A 15,185-nucleotide genomic window follows, 5' to 3' on the forward strand; every position below is an offset into this window, starting at 1 on the left:
CATGTATTACCATTACTGTTTTTATGTTATGTAGAACATGTAAATTTTTTATGTGCGTTTATTTCTAGACCAGACCTCATGGACAATTATTTGGCACTGATCCTTTCTGCATTTATTCGTAATGGACTTTTAGAGGTAATGTTTAGAAACCTTTATTCTGTCCATGAACAAAATTTGTTAGAATGAGAAATAGATCTGATGCAGAAATGTGTCTCTATGTACCGTGTACAGCAGTGATGCTTTCTTCTTGCCGCCATAGGGCTTGGTTGAAGTGATAACGAACAGTGATGACCACATCTCAGTTAGAGCAACCATCCTTTTAGGAGAGCTCTTGCATATGGTAAGTATCATGACCTCTGGTTATGTGGTTAAAATGTGTAGGATTTTAAATGATAAAACTGGTTAATTGAATGGCATTACTTTATGATAGCTCAGACAGTACATTTTCCTTTTGCCAAAGTCCTTGATTCCTGATAGAGATGTTCTATGTCTATATTAAGTGGTTTTGTAAATGTAACAAGTACTGAATGTTGATTTTTTTCTCTTTAACCTTAATGTTGGTATTTTGTTCCTGTAAATCTTGATTGCATTCAGAAAGGCATCCTCACTGAAGAAAGAAAGAAATAAAAAATACAAAATCATAAATTTTATGTCTGCTAGGACATTGTAGTGACTTATTGACCTTCAGAAAGTTTAGTGAAAAAGTTTTAAATATAATACCTGAATATCACTGATGTCCGTAAATTAATACTTTTAGGTTTAAATGACAAGATTCTTTGGGTAGAGGCCTCAGCTAGGCCTCCTTGATTTTTTTTCTGACTTTTACTAACTACCAGAAACTTGAGGCTGTGGACGCTTTTCTATACTCTTAGTAAACTGAGTAGGAAAAGAATTGTGCATTATAAAGATTTGTACTTGTAGGTCACTACCAACTGATAAAATACTAAATAAAAATCACTTTGAACTTGTTTAAGAAGAAGTGATTATTTTGATAGACCTTTTCATATTCATCATGGTTTGCTTTTATTGACAGAATTATTTTTTGTTTGTTTTTGTTTTCTTAAGTGTTTCTGGCTAGGTGTGGTAGCACCTGGTCTTGATCTTAATTGCAGCACTCAGAAAGCAGAGGCATGTGAATCCCTGAGCTTGAGGCCAACCTGGTCTACATAGTGAATATCAGTGAATGTCAAAACAGCCAGGGCCACTTAATAGACGCTGTCTCCAAAACCAAAACTGTGCATCTGTTTCCTCCTTCCTTCCCCCAACTCTTTCTTTACCCACATAGTAACTGAGATGTATATGTAAGGTAAAGGATTTAGCATTCTATAAAATCTATCCTCTTATCAATGATTTAGTCACTTTCTCTGATCTCATTGGCCTGTCTGTGAAAGCACTAAACAGTACTGCAAATTCTCGAGTTAGATAAGCTGTATGTTAGGTCTCAAGATACCATTTCCTATAAAAATATTAGTATTCCTTTTATATGGAGGGATCTTTCTATATGAATTTAATATTTTCCCTCAAGTCTCAGAATTCTGTGATTCTCGTGAAATGTAAAAGGTGACCAGACTGAAGGATAACAATATTGGTTACATTTACTATTTTTATCATATCTTCTCATTTACATTTAATAAATGTACTTATTCGTAGGAAACTGGTTGGGTAGTGGAATTTTGCCTGGCACCAGAAGATACTATTTCTGTTTAAAGATTGTTGCTGTATGGGATCAGCATGTTCTGAGAAGGCTGATACCACTTCTGTGCTTTTCTCAAATATGATGCTTTGCTACATAATTCTTTAGGTCATTTAAAATTCTCATTATTTTAAAAATACTTTAAATTGTTTGTGTGTGTGACATGTGTGCATGCAATTGTGCTATGGTACATTGGGGGTCAGAGTACAGCTTTGGAGGAGTTGGTTCATCCTTTCTACCATATGGGTCCTCAAATTTAATGGCAAATACCCTATCCTGTGAAGCCATCTCACTGGCTGCAACCTATCTTCCTTAATGGAATTGAATGGGATTAAAAATTCTAAGTATGTGTGGGTGAAAAACAAGTTAATATCATGAATAGCCTTGAGTTTTATTAGTCTTACATACTATAATATGTCTGTAAGTAACTGTATTTGTTTCTAAAATCTCATTTAGGCAAACACAATTCTTCCTCATTCACATAGCCATCATTTACACTGCTTGCCAACCCTTATGAATATGGCTGCATCCTTTGATATTCCCAAGGAAAAGAGACTGTAAGTATTAGAGCCTTAGCAAAGTATGCTTAATATATTTAGTATCTTCCTACATAATCTTATCTTTAAACATGGAGAGAAAACAAGCAGTATGGAAAGTTCAAGGAAGGAAAGTTACAATTCTCAAAATATTTAGTAATTTTATTTGAGTAAATGATTAATTTGCTTTTATTATCTGGAAAAAGTTAGTATATGTCAAGCACATTTTCCCCTGCTAATGTAAATAAAATGCAATCCACTAGCTCTCTGGAACTCTGAACTTTTCTTTAAAATTACACATTCTTCAAAAGTTTAATTAGCTTTAGTAAAACAAATGTTTATAAATGGGCCTATCAATATATAAATATCAATTATTTGCTTTAAATTGGCAATAAAAATTATGCTTAAAATAACAGTAATAGTAGTACTCCTAAGTTTTTATTTTTATTTTTTATTAGCTCCCTAACTTCTCTTTACTAACAGATTAAGTATTTACCAATCTGACTGCATCCTAAAAGTTTTAGACTCTACTTACCAAAAGTTCTAAGGTTGAGACTTGGTTGCTGCCAAATTCTTTAAAACTGTTTTTTTACATATAACAAAGAAGTAATTAAATAACTTTAAAGGATTCTAATTATGGTTATCAGTCAATGCCAAAGATAGAGATGAGACAATTCAGTTGCTACTAGGATCATTGATTATATTAATGGACAATGAAGTTTTATTGCAATTTCATGCAAATAAAAATCAGTTTCAAGTAGAACACATGTGAAAACAAAGCTTTAAAACGTGAATAAGAAAACTGGATTCTTGACTTTCTGTAACTGCCTTTGAGTATGTGTTTGGGGGGGGGTGCACTTGATATGTATGTAGAAGCCAGGTGTTTCCCTGTCTTATTCTCAACCATACTTGATAAGACAGGATCTCTCTGATGAAACTAGGAGCTCACCTTCTGGCTAGGCTGGCTAAGTGGCCACTGTTTCTTAGGACCTCGGATCTGCTTGTGCTCACCTCAGACTCTGAGGTTACAGGTGCATACTACAGTGCAGTCCTTTTTGTGGGTACTAGGGTTCCAAAGTCAGGTACCCTAATGCTTGCAAAGCAAATGCCTTGTTCATTAAATCAGCTCATCAGTACTGCATAAGGAATTCTTAAAACCAATACACAAAATGGGCCTACCACCTTAGGAAAGTTTAGTAAGTGAAAGTTTGAACCCAAAATGGGTTTTTCTTTATGCGAATCAGCAGTGTTGATCTGTTCGTATGCTCCCATGCTTCAGTAAATGTTTCAGTTTCCTTAGTAATCGCTATCCTTGAATTTATGTAAGTTTAAATAACTTAGCAGCCATTACTTTAAAAGTATGTTAGCCTTGCTACAGTATTGATTTTTCTTTCCTCATTAGCCGAGCCAGTGCAGCACTGAACTGTTTAAAACGCTTCCATGAAATGAAGAAGCGAGGACCTAAGCCTTATAGCCTTCATTTAGATCACATCATTCAGAAAGCAATTGCAACACACCAGAAACGGGATCAATATCTTCGAGTTCAGAAAGATATATTTGTTCTTAAGGTACTGACATGAATGTTACTTTAGTTTCCTAATTCTCAACAACTGGATTATAAGTGTACTTATACATGTTTGAGTTTTCAATTTCATTCAGGCATATGGGTTTTGAAATTACTAGTTTTACCTTGAAGAGGGACCCTGGAGCTGGGTTTAGTCTATGTGAGGGTAGAGTATGTGTTGCGGATGTTTGTGTGAGGCCAGAGGACAACAGTGTGCTGTTTCTCATGTACCTTGAGTTATTTGTTTGTTTTTGAGACAGGGTCTCTTATTAGCCAAAAACTCACTGCGTAGGCTAGGAGGCTGGACTGGCCAGCAGATACAGATTCCCCTTGTATCTTCTTCCATAGTGCAGCCATGTCAAGTGTGTGTCACCAGTCTAAGCATGTGTAGGTTCTGCTGATTGAACTCAGGTACTCTTGCTTGCAAGGCAAGCACTTGATTAACTGAAACTTCTACCTGCCCTAGTTTTTTTAAGAATGTTTATTAGCTTCTTGAAAATTATTTTTGAAGATCATTAATGATACCCCACTTCATTTTTAAAATTAGAAATTAGTTTTCTGATGTGAGCATAGATTGTTTAATTGACCTTATTACTGTCTGGTAATTTTAGGATACAGAGGAAGCTCTTTTAATAAACCTTAGGGATAGCCAAGTCCTTCAACATAAAGAAAATCTTGAATGGAATTGGAATCTTATTGGGACCATTCTTAAGGTATGATCGAGTACTTTGTGGAGATTGCTAAACTGTTTTTATTTTATTACTATAATTTATTATAGTTATATGCTTAGGAATTGTCAAATATACATTTCTAATGTAAGATACCATGTTTTTCTAGTGGCCAAATGTAAATCTAAGAAACTATAAAGATGAACAGTTGCACAGGTATGTAAAAACTATTGTGCATTTAAATTTAAAGAACTTAAATTTATATTATGGTTAATGCCTGCTGAAAGTAATCTTTAGTATTTTAAAAGATGCGCCCATTTTATATGCAGTCTTGTAATCAGAATGCACTAGCTAGTTTTCTTGGTATTTATATTCTTCTTCCAATTCTGATCTTTATGATAAGTTACTTACTCTGGGGTAGTATTTTCTAGGTCATGGTTCTAACCCTGATACAAGGACATTAAGAAATGGCATTTATATTGGCACACTTGTGCTTGCACACAAGTCATCTTCTGAGAGCTGTCCCTTCCTAACACTGCTTATCTACACCGTAAAGCGTGCTGATGTCATAGCATGTGCAGCATGTGAAGCTGCTACACTGTAAAGCATGCTGACTTAATACATAGCATATGAAGCTGCTACAATGTAAAGCATGCGGACTTCATGGCACATGAAGCTGCTCTCTACTGAACCTGTATGCTTTTACTCAGACATTTTTACCAATCTCCTTGGATAAAAAGGCCTTACTTTATCTAGAAAAGTCCTTATCATTAGCATTTCTTATATTGTATTCATATTTAATGGTATGTGACTTAATGTTTATATCAGGTTTTAAGAAATATATAGAATAAGCAAGTTGCAGTGACATGAAGAAGCATAGTACTCTTGATATTCTTTAAGAATAAAACAATAATAAATTTGTTTTGTAACTTCTGTGCAGAGCTACTTCTTCAGGTTACACTGTAGTGCATGAACTTCTGGTGAACTATATTAAATGATCACAGCATTGAAAGTTGTTGGAATATATTCATAAACTCAGTTAAGTTGGTGTCTGTAAGAGGCTTCCTTGTCCTGTCTAGATGTGTTATCTCAGTTTTGTTGTTGGGGATGTGGTGGCTGTTTTTAGTTTTGTTCCTTTGGTTTTTGGAGGCATGATTTTGCTATGTAGTCGAGGCTAGCCTGAAACCCACTATGTGGCCGCTCCTGGCGGCTTTCAGCTACTCTCTTTCCGCCCTTAATCAGGAGTGCTGAGGGTTTTCATGTAGCCCATGCCTGGTCAGGACTGCACTTTCCCTACCAGGTCTCAGCTGGAAACTTCCTGTTCGACCGACGTGGTTCCCACTGATTTCTTATTTAAATGTGAAATGTACCAAGGTCTTAGTAAGTTTCTTAAACTGTGCTCAAGATTCTTTAATAATTGTGGTTTCCTACTTTGCTGCTAATTTTATCTTGATTTTTAGGTTCGTGCGCAGACTTCTTTATTTTTACAAGCCCAGCAGTAAGCTGTATGCCAGTCTGGATCTAGACTTTGCCAAGTCCAAGCAGCTCACAGTTGTTGGCTGTCAGTTTACAGAGTTTCTTCTTGAGTCTGAAGAGGTAAGCCTTCTAGAGACTTTGATAGAAAATATTTTTTGTTGAAATATTTTTTTCTCCTCTAATACTGCCCTTAAATACACACTTTCTTTTTTCCTTTCCTTTCTCCCCTCCCCAGCCCCCATTTTCTAAGGAAAAATCAGAGTAAATAGCTCTCTGGTTTACCTGGAATTCACTATGTAGGCCACATTGGCCTCAAACTCAGCAATCTGTCTGCCTAAAGTGCTGGAATTAAAGTGTATGCTAACACATCTGCCCTTCTGGTGTACCTTTTTTTCCCTAGTTGGTATAAGCTCTATTTGAAATATAAGCTTAGACCTATATTTGAATCCTGACGTAGTCCTACCTAGTTAGGAAACCTTAGGGAATTACCCACCCTCTAGATGGCCTGGTTTCAGATAAGATGGAGAAATGGAAAATAAAGAGATCTCCAGATAACTTTTATTTTTAATTCAAAGGGATCAAACTCCACAAACTCAGTCATCCTGTTACCAGTGACTTAGCATCGCTAAGATTTTCATGGCTATTAGAGATGATTTTCTAATTACAGGATGGGCAGGGGTACTTAGAAGATCTTGTGAAAGATATCGTTCAGTGGCTCAATGCTTCATCTGGGATGAAACCTGAAAGAAGCCTTCAGAATAATGGTTTGCTGACCACCCTTAGTCAACACTACTTCCTGTTCATCGGGACACTCTCTTGTCATCCTCACGGAGTCAAAATGCTGGAAAAGTGCAGCGTCTTTCAGTGGTGAGCATTCTCTAATTTTGTTGCAATGTAAGCCTAAACTTTAGTTTTAATGAGTCCAGATACACAATATGCTTTTTAGTCTGTGTGCATGTGTTTGGTAAATGCTTTTTCTCAGAGATATTTATTTATATAGGATTTAAAAAATGTTTGTTGTGCCAGGCGGTGGTGGTGCATGCCTTTAATCCCAGCACTTGGGAGGCAGAGGCAGGCGAATCTCTGTGAGTTCGAGGCCAGCCTGGTCTACAGAGTGAGTTCCAGGACTGTTACACAGAGAAACCCTGTCTTGTTAAACAACACAAAATGTATCTTGAATTGTTTTTACATGACCATCTCCTAAAATTTTAATCATCTGTGCTAATGGATTCTTTATTGAGTGTATCAGCTGATAGGTAACTGTACATCTAATCAGGTTGTCTTCTTTGAATATGCATAATTTTCTATTTGTCAGTCATATTTCAGTTAAGCTGGAGAAAAGTTTATTGAATTAATGAATCAACACAGTAATTTATAATAAATACTCTTTTTTTTTTTTAAGTCTTCTTAATCTTTGTTCCTTGAAAAATCAAGATCACCTGCTGAAACTCACTGTTTCTAGCCTAGACTACAGCCGAGACGGATTAGCTAGAGTCATTCTTTCAAAAATCCTCACGGCAGCTACTGATGTGAGTATAACATGGGAGATAAAGCTATAGTTTTATAACCAGTTCTTTCCAGTACTTTATACATTGAACTAAGAATTTGGGGAAGAAATTAGCCTTAACTTTTAGTTGTTATACTTACTGGCAAGGGACATTCTGTGATCACAGTGGTTTTTCCAGGGCCCATCATATGCCACATAGGCTCCTGTGACTTCCCAAAATATAAGAAATTTGATGCATAATTAATGATAGTTAAGGATTGCATTCACATTTTCTCTTTAATAAACTTTTTAATTATAGTACTGTTTGGCCAATAGCTTAGGCATATTTCTAACTAGCTCTTACATCTTAAATTAACCCATTCCTATTATTTTGTGTTTTTACCACAAGGCTCGTGGTTTACCGGTAAGGTCTTTTTACCAGTGTCTGTCTTTTTCAGCAACAACATGGCATCTCTTTGACTCCACCTACTTTTTCTATATATCTTTTCCAGCCTGGATATATTTTGTTAAGGCATTGGCCAAAAACAGCTTCTTTAGCCAATGGCAATAAAACATATTCACAGCATACAGAGGGGAGTCCCACTTCAGACGTGGCTCCCACCCCTGAGCAAGAAACTATCTACAATTGATACCTGCTTGCAATGGGAAAATTAAGTTTTCTCATTGGGTATATTGACCACTCTTCAAGGTTGACCCTGTGCCCAGTTTTTCACCAAATGAAAAGTGAACTCAGTGTCTCTGAGGAACTCCATATAGAACCCTCCTAAGTTAGAAGGAAATGGTTATATCATTCCCTCAATTCCATTCCTTCTGTCCATTGCAAGTTGAACGGCTTTTCCAAAACAATAGTAAATATCTGTGATGACTTTTAATGCGTTCCTTTATCTCTTTAGGCCTGCAGACTGTATGCAACAAAACATTTAAGGGTTTTGTTGAGAGCTAATGTTGAATTCTTCAATAATTGGGGAATTGAGTTACTAGTTACTCAACTACACGATAAAAACAAAACAATTTCTTCTGAAGCTCTGGATATTCTTGATGAAGCTTGTGAAGACAAGGTAAAGTTAAACTGTATTGCTACAATGAAACATTTAGGCTGAATTTTATAATTTTTTCCATTTTAATTAGCAGTGCTATAAAAGCATAGTACGCATAAACATTTTAGAACAGAGCATATGCTGTCTTCGTGAATTTATTAACTTGATGATCATCCCTTTAGGCCAATCTTCATGCTCTTATTCAGATGAAACCAGCCTTATCCCACCTTGGAGACAAGGGCTTGCTCCTCCTCCTGAGGTAAGTATTAAGTACATGTTTTTGTGGTGATATTTTTTGTTGTGCCCTCTCAGTCATGTATATTAATGTTAAATCCAAATCTGTCTAAATACTCCAAATTTATTTTAAACTTAGAACTGAGCTGTTCTTTGCTTTGTGTGCTTGTATTCAGTATTTGTCTCATGCTTTTCATGAAGTTTTCTTTATTTTTATCTGGTTCAGTCTTTTTGCAAATTCGTTGAAAATTTATCTGCAATTGAAAAAAATTAGGGGGCTGGATAGATGGCTTAAAGGTTAAGAGCACTTACTGTTTTCCTAGGGGTCCAGAGTTCAATTCCTAACAACCACATGGTAGGTCCAACCCTCTGTAATAAGATATAGTGCCATCTGTGCTGACATGCAAGGATGCATGCAAGCAGAACACTATCCAAAATTAATAAATAAATAAAAATCTTTTAAAAGAAAAAAAAAAAGCTGGAAGGTCAAGCACAATTTTGTCAGAGTTTAAAAGAGAAAAATCTCCTGGCAGACAAACTAAAATCTCAGCAGCTGCCCAGAGGAAGACAGTGGAGGAGAGAAGGACAAAAGGCCATACTGTAATCTGGGGTGGAGGTGAGATGCCTGACAGATAAGCAGCCACATGGTGGGAAATGAAACTTTAGAGAAAGAGGGAGGAGCCTAGAACGCTGGGGAAACCCGAAAGTTTTGAGGAAAGCATGCTTAGAGAAGAAAGGGAAACTTGGGCTTTTTTGTACCTGGTAGACATGCAAACTGCGTGGTTCAATGCTGTGGGCTTGAGACCTAGTGATGGATTTGGGTGATGGCTGATCCGGCTCCTTGGAGCCATCAGGTCTAGTGGTCAGGGTAGCCCTTCAGCTTGTCTTCCTAAAATTCATTCCAAAAGTGTGCTAGTAGTTTACTTGTATAACTGCCAGATGTAGGGAGAAATGGAAGTCCTAGTGTTTGAAATTTTAATAAATTGTAGTTAACCTTTTTATCTTAGACAGGAATATTCCAAAGTCTGTTTGTTTCTTCAGCATATTCTATATGCTATTTAGATCTTTTTTAGACTCGATGTTTAGCTATGGTTGTTCTAATTTGCAGATTTCTCTCCATTCCAAAAGGATTTTCCTACCTGAATGAAAGGGGTTATGTAGCAAAGCAACTGGAAAAATGGCACAAGGTAACTTGTTATTAAATAATAAGATTTAATTTGTATTCCCTTTCCTTTGGGAATTCAGACCAATCTATACTACATTAGACCCTATCTACAAAACAGACAAAAATAAATGCATTCATGTTATCTTGGACTTTCTATTGCTATGAAGAGACACCATGACCATAGCAACTCTTACAATGAAAACATTCAGTTGGGGCTAGCTTATAGTTTCAGAGGTTTAGTCTATTACCGTCATGGTGGAACATGGCAGTTTGCAGGCAAATATGGTACCGGAGAAGAAGTTGAGAATCTGCAGGCAGCAGATGCTACTGTATCCCACACTGGGCATAGCTTGAGCATATAAGACCTTAGAGCCCACCTACACAGTGACACATGTATTCCAAAAAGGCCACACCTCCTAATAATGGGATAAGCATAAGTTATAGATTGGTGTAAGCCTCCATGTAGATGCTAAGGATCAAACCTGGGTCCAAACAGTAGCCATTGTTTTACCCAATGAGCCATCTTTCCAGCCCTTTCCTCTGTTTTTGAATTATATTTTCCATATTTCTCCAGGTTTAGAACAGAAGGAAGAAGAGGTCAGGAACATTCTTTCTCATTTGGTACAATCATATGGGCTTGTTGACTCTAAATGGGATGATTCATAATGTTGAGTCTTTCTTAAGGGATGCTTTCATGGACCACTTCTGTACAGCTCTTTACAAGGGCAGTGTTTTCTGTTCTGTGGCTGCCTGTTTACATCTCCTAGTGGTAGCCATCCACATTTGAGATGGAGGGGTGTGTCTCCTTGCCCTTCCAGGTCAATATTTTTGGACTGAGTTCTCGAGATAATCCATATCAGAAACTCAGTGTGTTTCATAACTTTCAGCTATGGTGTTGGTGTTTCCCAGTTGTCACTGGTAAGAGAGCATTGAGTATATGTACCCCATGGATAAAATCTAATCCTGTAAAATGTTCAAATACTTTTGCTTTAAGGATGTTTTTTGTACTGATATTTTTATTAGAGACAAGTGTAGTGATAATATTTAATTAAACCCTTGCTACTATTGTAAATATAAAAACCTCATGACCAAGAACAGCTATCAGTGGACCTAGCAGGGTACTCAATAAATTAAGTACCTCACTGACATAATTTGTGTGATTTATAATGCAAATAGATTTCTCTACCCCCTTACTGAGTTTTCTCTGAAGATGCTGTCTCTTCACAATTTATTTTTTATGCACTTGGATGTTGTGTATAGCTGTAAGCATACATGCATACGTACGTACATACATACATACACACACATTCTTTATTCAAAATACAAAGGGATGAATTCAGTTTGCAAATGTAAATAAAACTCAAATTTTTCATTTAATACTTCATCTTAAAGAACTTTCCAGAGGAGTGTATTTAGATTTACCTCATTCTTTTTTAAAATTGTGTGTATGTGTAGTGTGTGTGTGTGTGTGTGTGTGTGTGTGTGTGTGTGTGTGTGTAAGGGAATGGATGGCATGCATATGCTCTGAAGCATGTGTGGAAGTCAGAGAATTGCTCACAGGAGTCATTCTTCTCCTTTACCATGCAGTCTCTAGAGACTTAACTGGCTATCAAGCTTGGCAGCATCTGTTTCTCCCCATTAAAACTAACTCACTGGCTGCTACCTTATTGTTTTAGTAATGTTACCAATCCTGCTATTAATGTATATTTAGATTGTATCCAGTACAGCCTAATTTTTTAAATAAATGGGACTTGCTCAATATTATTACATATAGTTATATATAAAGATATATATTTCATAGTTCTGAAAGTATATAAATTGTATTAAATTATAAAAATATTATTACCACAAAAAAATCAAAATTTAATTTTTAGTAAATGCTGCTGTATTGCCATCCAAATTGGATGTACCAATTTTTGTTGACAACCTGAAATGAAAAACTTTTGTAATGGAGATAGCAGTATGATATATTCAGTCTAAAACATTGAAGTGAAATTTTTTTCAAGGGTATGTATGAAGTAAGTTTATTTTTGATTTGATTTAATTAGTAAGATAAAGGATTTAATTTAAAAACACTGAAATTATATAATCCAGTTAATTTTCGTTTTTAAATTTATACTGACTCTCTTCAGCATTTAATAAAAAAGCAAATTTTTCAAGGAAACAAGAATTCAAATATGATTTTAAAAAATATACTTGGAAAGAGGGAAAAAGTAGGCTGAACACTTAGATGGGGTACAACCTTTTTCTAAAAACCTGTGAAGATACTTAGTTTTCTCATATTTATGCTTCAAAACTTTGCTAAATATCTGACATAATGTAGTGACAGTTATTATGAAAACATGGACTTAAAACAATACTATCTTCCAGGAATACAATTCAAAATACGTTGACTTGATTGAGGAACAACTTAATGAAGCACTCACTACATATAGGAAGCCTATTGATGGTGATAATTATGTTCGTCGGAGTAACCAAAGGTATGGTCCAGTGTAACTACCTCTCAAATATCAGATTTAAAATCAGCTTTTAATAGGTCATTTAGAAAATTTTGAGGACTTCTGTATACTGATACAGGAAAAAAATCTCTGCAGAGCAGTGCTTGCTCCAGTTTTCCAGTGGTGTATATTGCATACTAAACATGCAATAGTAGACATGCATGCTAAACATGCTTTGTGTCGCTCCACTCATATGCACTCCATGTTCTCAGTCTAGTCTGCTGCTTTAGCTCTGCTTTGTTACTATGAACTGGTAGACCTGACAAAACTATTAGTTTTTCAGAGGAATCCTCATTGTTTCCTAACCTCTATTGTTTTGTTAGAAATCATTTCCTGCTTATTAATAGTTGTTTACTTAGTTAGCATACTTAAATCTGCTAGTAGCTTTCTCAGTCATCTTTTATCATATTAGATTACAACGACCTCATGTCTATCTGCCCGTGCACCTTTATGGACAACTGGTACACCACAAAACAGGCTGCCATTTACTGGAAGTGCAGGTAAAAACATAATGTGCATTATAAGTTATTAAAAGAGTAAAAGAAAAATCTTAATAGTGCTAAAGTAAATATCTTTGCCAAAATTTTTCAAAAGCTGTCTTGTACAAAGACATCTGTTGTCTAGCTTAACAGATTGTCTGATCCCCTGGAGCCATGTGGGAGGGAAATATCCAACTTGAATGGGTTCTCCTCTGATAACTACAAGTATGCTGTTGTCTGCGTGTGCACCAGTGCACACACAGATACACACAAATAAAATGTTTAACAAATTAATATCTATGATTAATACTAGGTACTAAGTACTTCATATGTAAAAGATTCATCAACACACCAGGCCTTGTAAGGCAGGTGCCGATATCCCTTATAGATTAGGAATTCAAGGCATGGGAAAGTTCAGTAACTTTTGAATAGCTCATTTGTTCTGTAGAATTAGCTTCAGCTCAGGTCTGTATTCTTCATGATTTAGTGAAGAAATTGCAATCACAAATATGGAAAAACTAAGTTGCTTTCTTTCTTGCATCAGAGGTTGAGCTGAACCTTAATGCAAATTAGTAACAAGTCCAGAATACGAAATCAGAACCTATACACTAATGTGGCTCCTAAGTAAACTCTATGTAAAGTCACTCTTGGAATTCTAAATGTGTACAAATGACCAAAACAAACCTTTGGGTTGACTTTTACAAAGTTATAAGGAAATACTTTAGAAGCATAAAGTATTGTTATTTATTTACATGGTACTTCTTTCTTTGTCCAGAATGTTATTACGGAACTCTGTCACAATGTTCGTACTCCAGACTTGGATAAATGGGAAGAAATTAAAAAGCTGAAAGCCTCTCTTTGGGCCTTGGTTTGTAATGAACATTTCTGATCTTTCCAGTGTTTATGGGTTTTGTTTTTTAAGGTTCTGCACACTAATGCTAAATAAATTTAAATTATTTTACCTTGAACTTGTTCTTAGATTAATATTCAAAGACCAGGATTGTTCTTACCAATTTAAAGGTTATTCTTATGCTGAAGAAATAGATGATAAAGATATTAATGTTTTGCTTTGTTCTTCTAAGACAAACAGCATGTTTGCTTACTCCTAGCACACCTTATTTAAGGTTTTGTTTCTCCTTCCATAGGCTTTTTTCTTTCTCTTTTATAGTTGGATTTAAATTTATTTTTTTGTAGCTTTTAAAGTTTCTTCAAAATGTTAGTCATAAATATTTAATATTATTTCTTTTAGGGAAATATTGGCTCATCGAATTGGGGGCTTAATTTACTACAGGAAGAAAATGTGATTCCAGATATACTAAAACTTGCAAAACAGTGTGAGGTTCTTTCCATCAGAGGGTATGTTACATAACTGAGAAGTCTTTCTAGTGAATATAAATAGATGTAAGGCAAAATATTTCATGATACATAATTGTTACTTTAAATATCCTTTGCTAGGGTCCTGCTTACTGCCTTCATTTGTTTTCTTTATTTTTATTAGGGAGATTTACATGATTTTCATTGTTTACTTATTCTTCACTAGATTTAATGTGTTGTTTTCCACAAACTGACAAAATTTTTAAGTGTCTTCTTAAGAAAAATGTAGATATCCATCTAGCAGATTATTTTATGGTTATTTAAGAAATCTCACCTTGGGATTATAAACTTTTTACTATGTTGTTTTTGTTTTGTTTTGTTTTTTTCCTGCAGGACCTGTGTATATGTTCTTGGGCTCATAGCTAAAACCAAGCAAGGCTGTGATATTCTGAAATGTCACAGCTGGGATTCTGTGAGGCACAGTCGCAAGCATCTGTGGCCAGTGGTTGCAGATGATGTGGAACAGCTCTGCAATGAGCTCTCATCTGTCCCAAGCACGCTCAGTTTGAACTCTGAGTCAACCGGCTCTAGACATAACAGTGAAAGTGAGTCCGCACCATCAAGTGAGTATTGTGATGATGTATTTGTTACAGTCTAAGTTTATATTTCTCTTTTCTTCTTAGTTTTTGGAAGGTCTTAGTTTTCAGGTCTTGTGTGACCTGAAACTTGCTAAATAGCCAAGGATGATTGGCTCTGCCTGCCTCTGGCTCCTAAGTGCTAAGGGTACAGGCATATAGCCACACGCAAGCCCAAGATTACAATTTCAAAGATGATGGTTTGGTGGTGATGCCCTATTAAAGGGTCTCTTCTCACAACAAATATCACAGTCTCTAGCCTAACTGGTTCTCTCCCATGCTTTTTTGAATAGCTTTTGGGAATTGTGTGCTCAGAGATGATGATACACCATGTAGAGAAGCCACTTCTGTTTGTTTTCAGAAGAAACAGATCTAGCTA

The 15,185-nt window shown here is 35.7% G+C and overlaps 1 protein-coding gene across 5 annotated transcripts in view; it reads left to right on the forward strand.

The window, feature by feature from the left end:
• The window catches only part of Rictor (RPTOR independent companion of MTOR complex 2), a 101,295-nt gene that overhangs the window by 65,887 nt on the left and 20,223 nt on the right, over positions 1 to 15,185 (forward strand). For all 5 annotated transcript variants that reach the window (XM_085676680.2, XM_085676682.2, XM_085676681.2 and 2 more), the window contains 17 exons: positions 69 to 135; positions 260 to 340; positions 2,150 to 2,250; positions 3,632 to 3,797; positions 4,405 to 4,506; positions 4,631 to 4,677; positions 5,922 to 6,057; positions 6,605 to 6,804; positions 7,340 to 7,466; positions 8,338 to 8,502; positions 8,664 to 8,740; positions 9,824 to 9,902; positions 12,251 to 12,360; positions 12,791 to 12,878; positions 13,633 to 13,725; positions 14,107 to 14,213; positions 14,565 to 14,794. In XM_085676680.2, the coding sequence (XP_085532806.1) occupies positions 69 to 135; positions 260 to 340; positions 2,150 to 2,250; positions 3,632 to 3,797; positions 4,405 to 4,506; positions 4,631 to 4,677; positions 5,922 to 6,057; positions 6,605 to 6,804; positions 7,340 to 7,466; positions 8,338 to 8,502; positions 8,664 to 8,740; positions 9,824 to 9,902; positions 12,251 to 12,360; positions 12,791 to 12,878; positions 13,633 to 13,725; positions 14,107 to 14,213; positions 14,565 to 14,794 (1,976 nt within the window). The remainder of the gene's footprint in view (positions 1 to 68; positions 136 to 259; positions 341 to 2,149; positions 2,251 to 3,631; positions 3,798 to 4,404; positions 4,507 to 4,630; positions 4,678 to 5,921; positions 6,058 to 6,604; positions 6,805 to 7,339; positions 7,467 to 8,337; positions 8,503 to 8,663; positions 8,741 to 9,823; positions 9,903 to 12,250; positions 12,361 to 12,790; positions 12,879 to 13,632; positions 13,726 to 14,106; positions 14,214 to 14,564; positions 14,795 to 15,185) is intronic.

The sequence above is a fragment of the Myodes glareolus genome, chromosome 15 (genome assembly GCF_982192425.1).
Source record: "Myodes glareolus chromosome 15, mMyoGla1.1, whole genome shotgun sequence".
Classification (NCBI taxonomy): Eukaryota; Metazoa; Chordata; class Mammalia; order Rodentia; family Cricetidae; genus Myodes; species Myodes glareolus.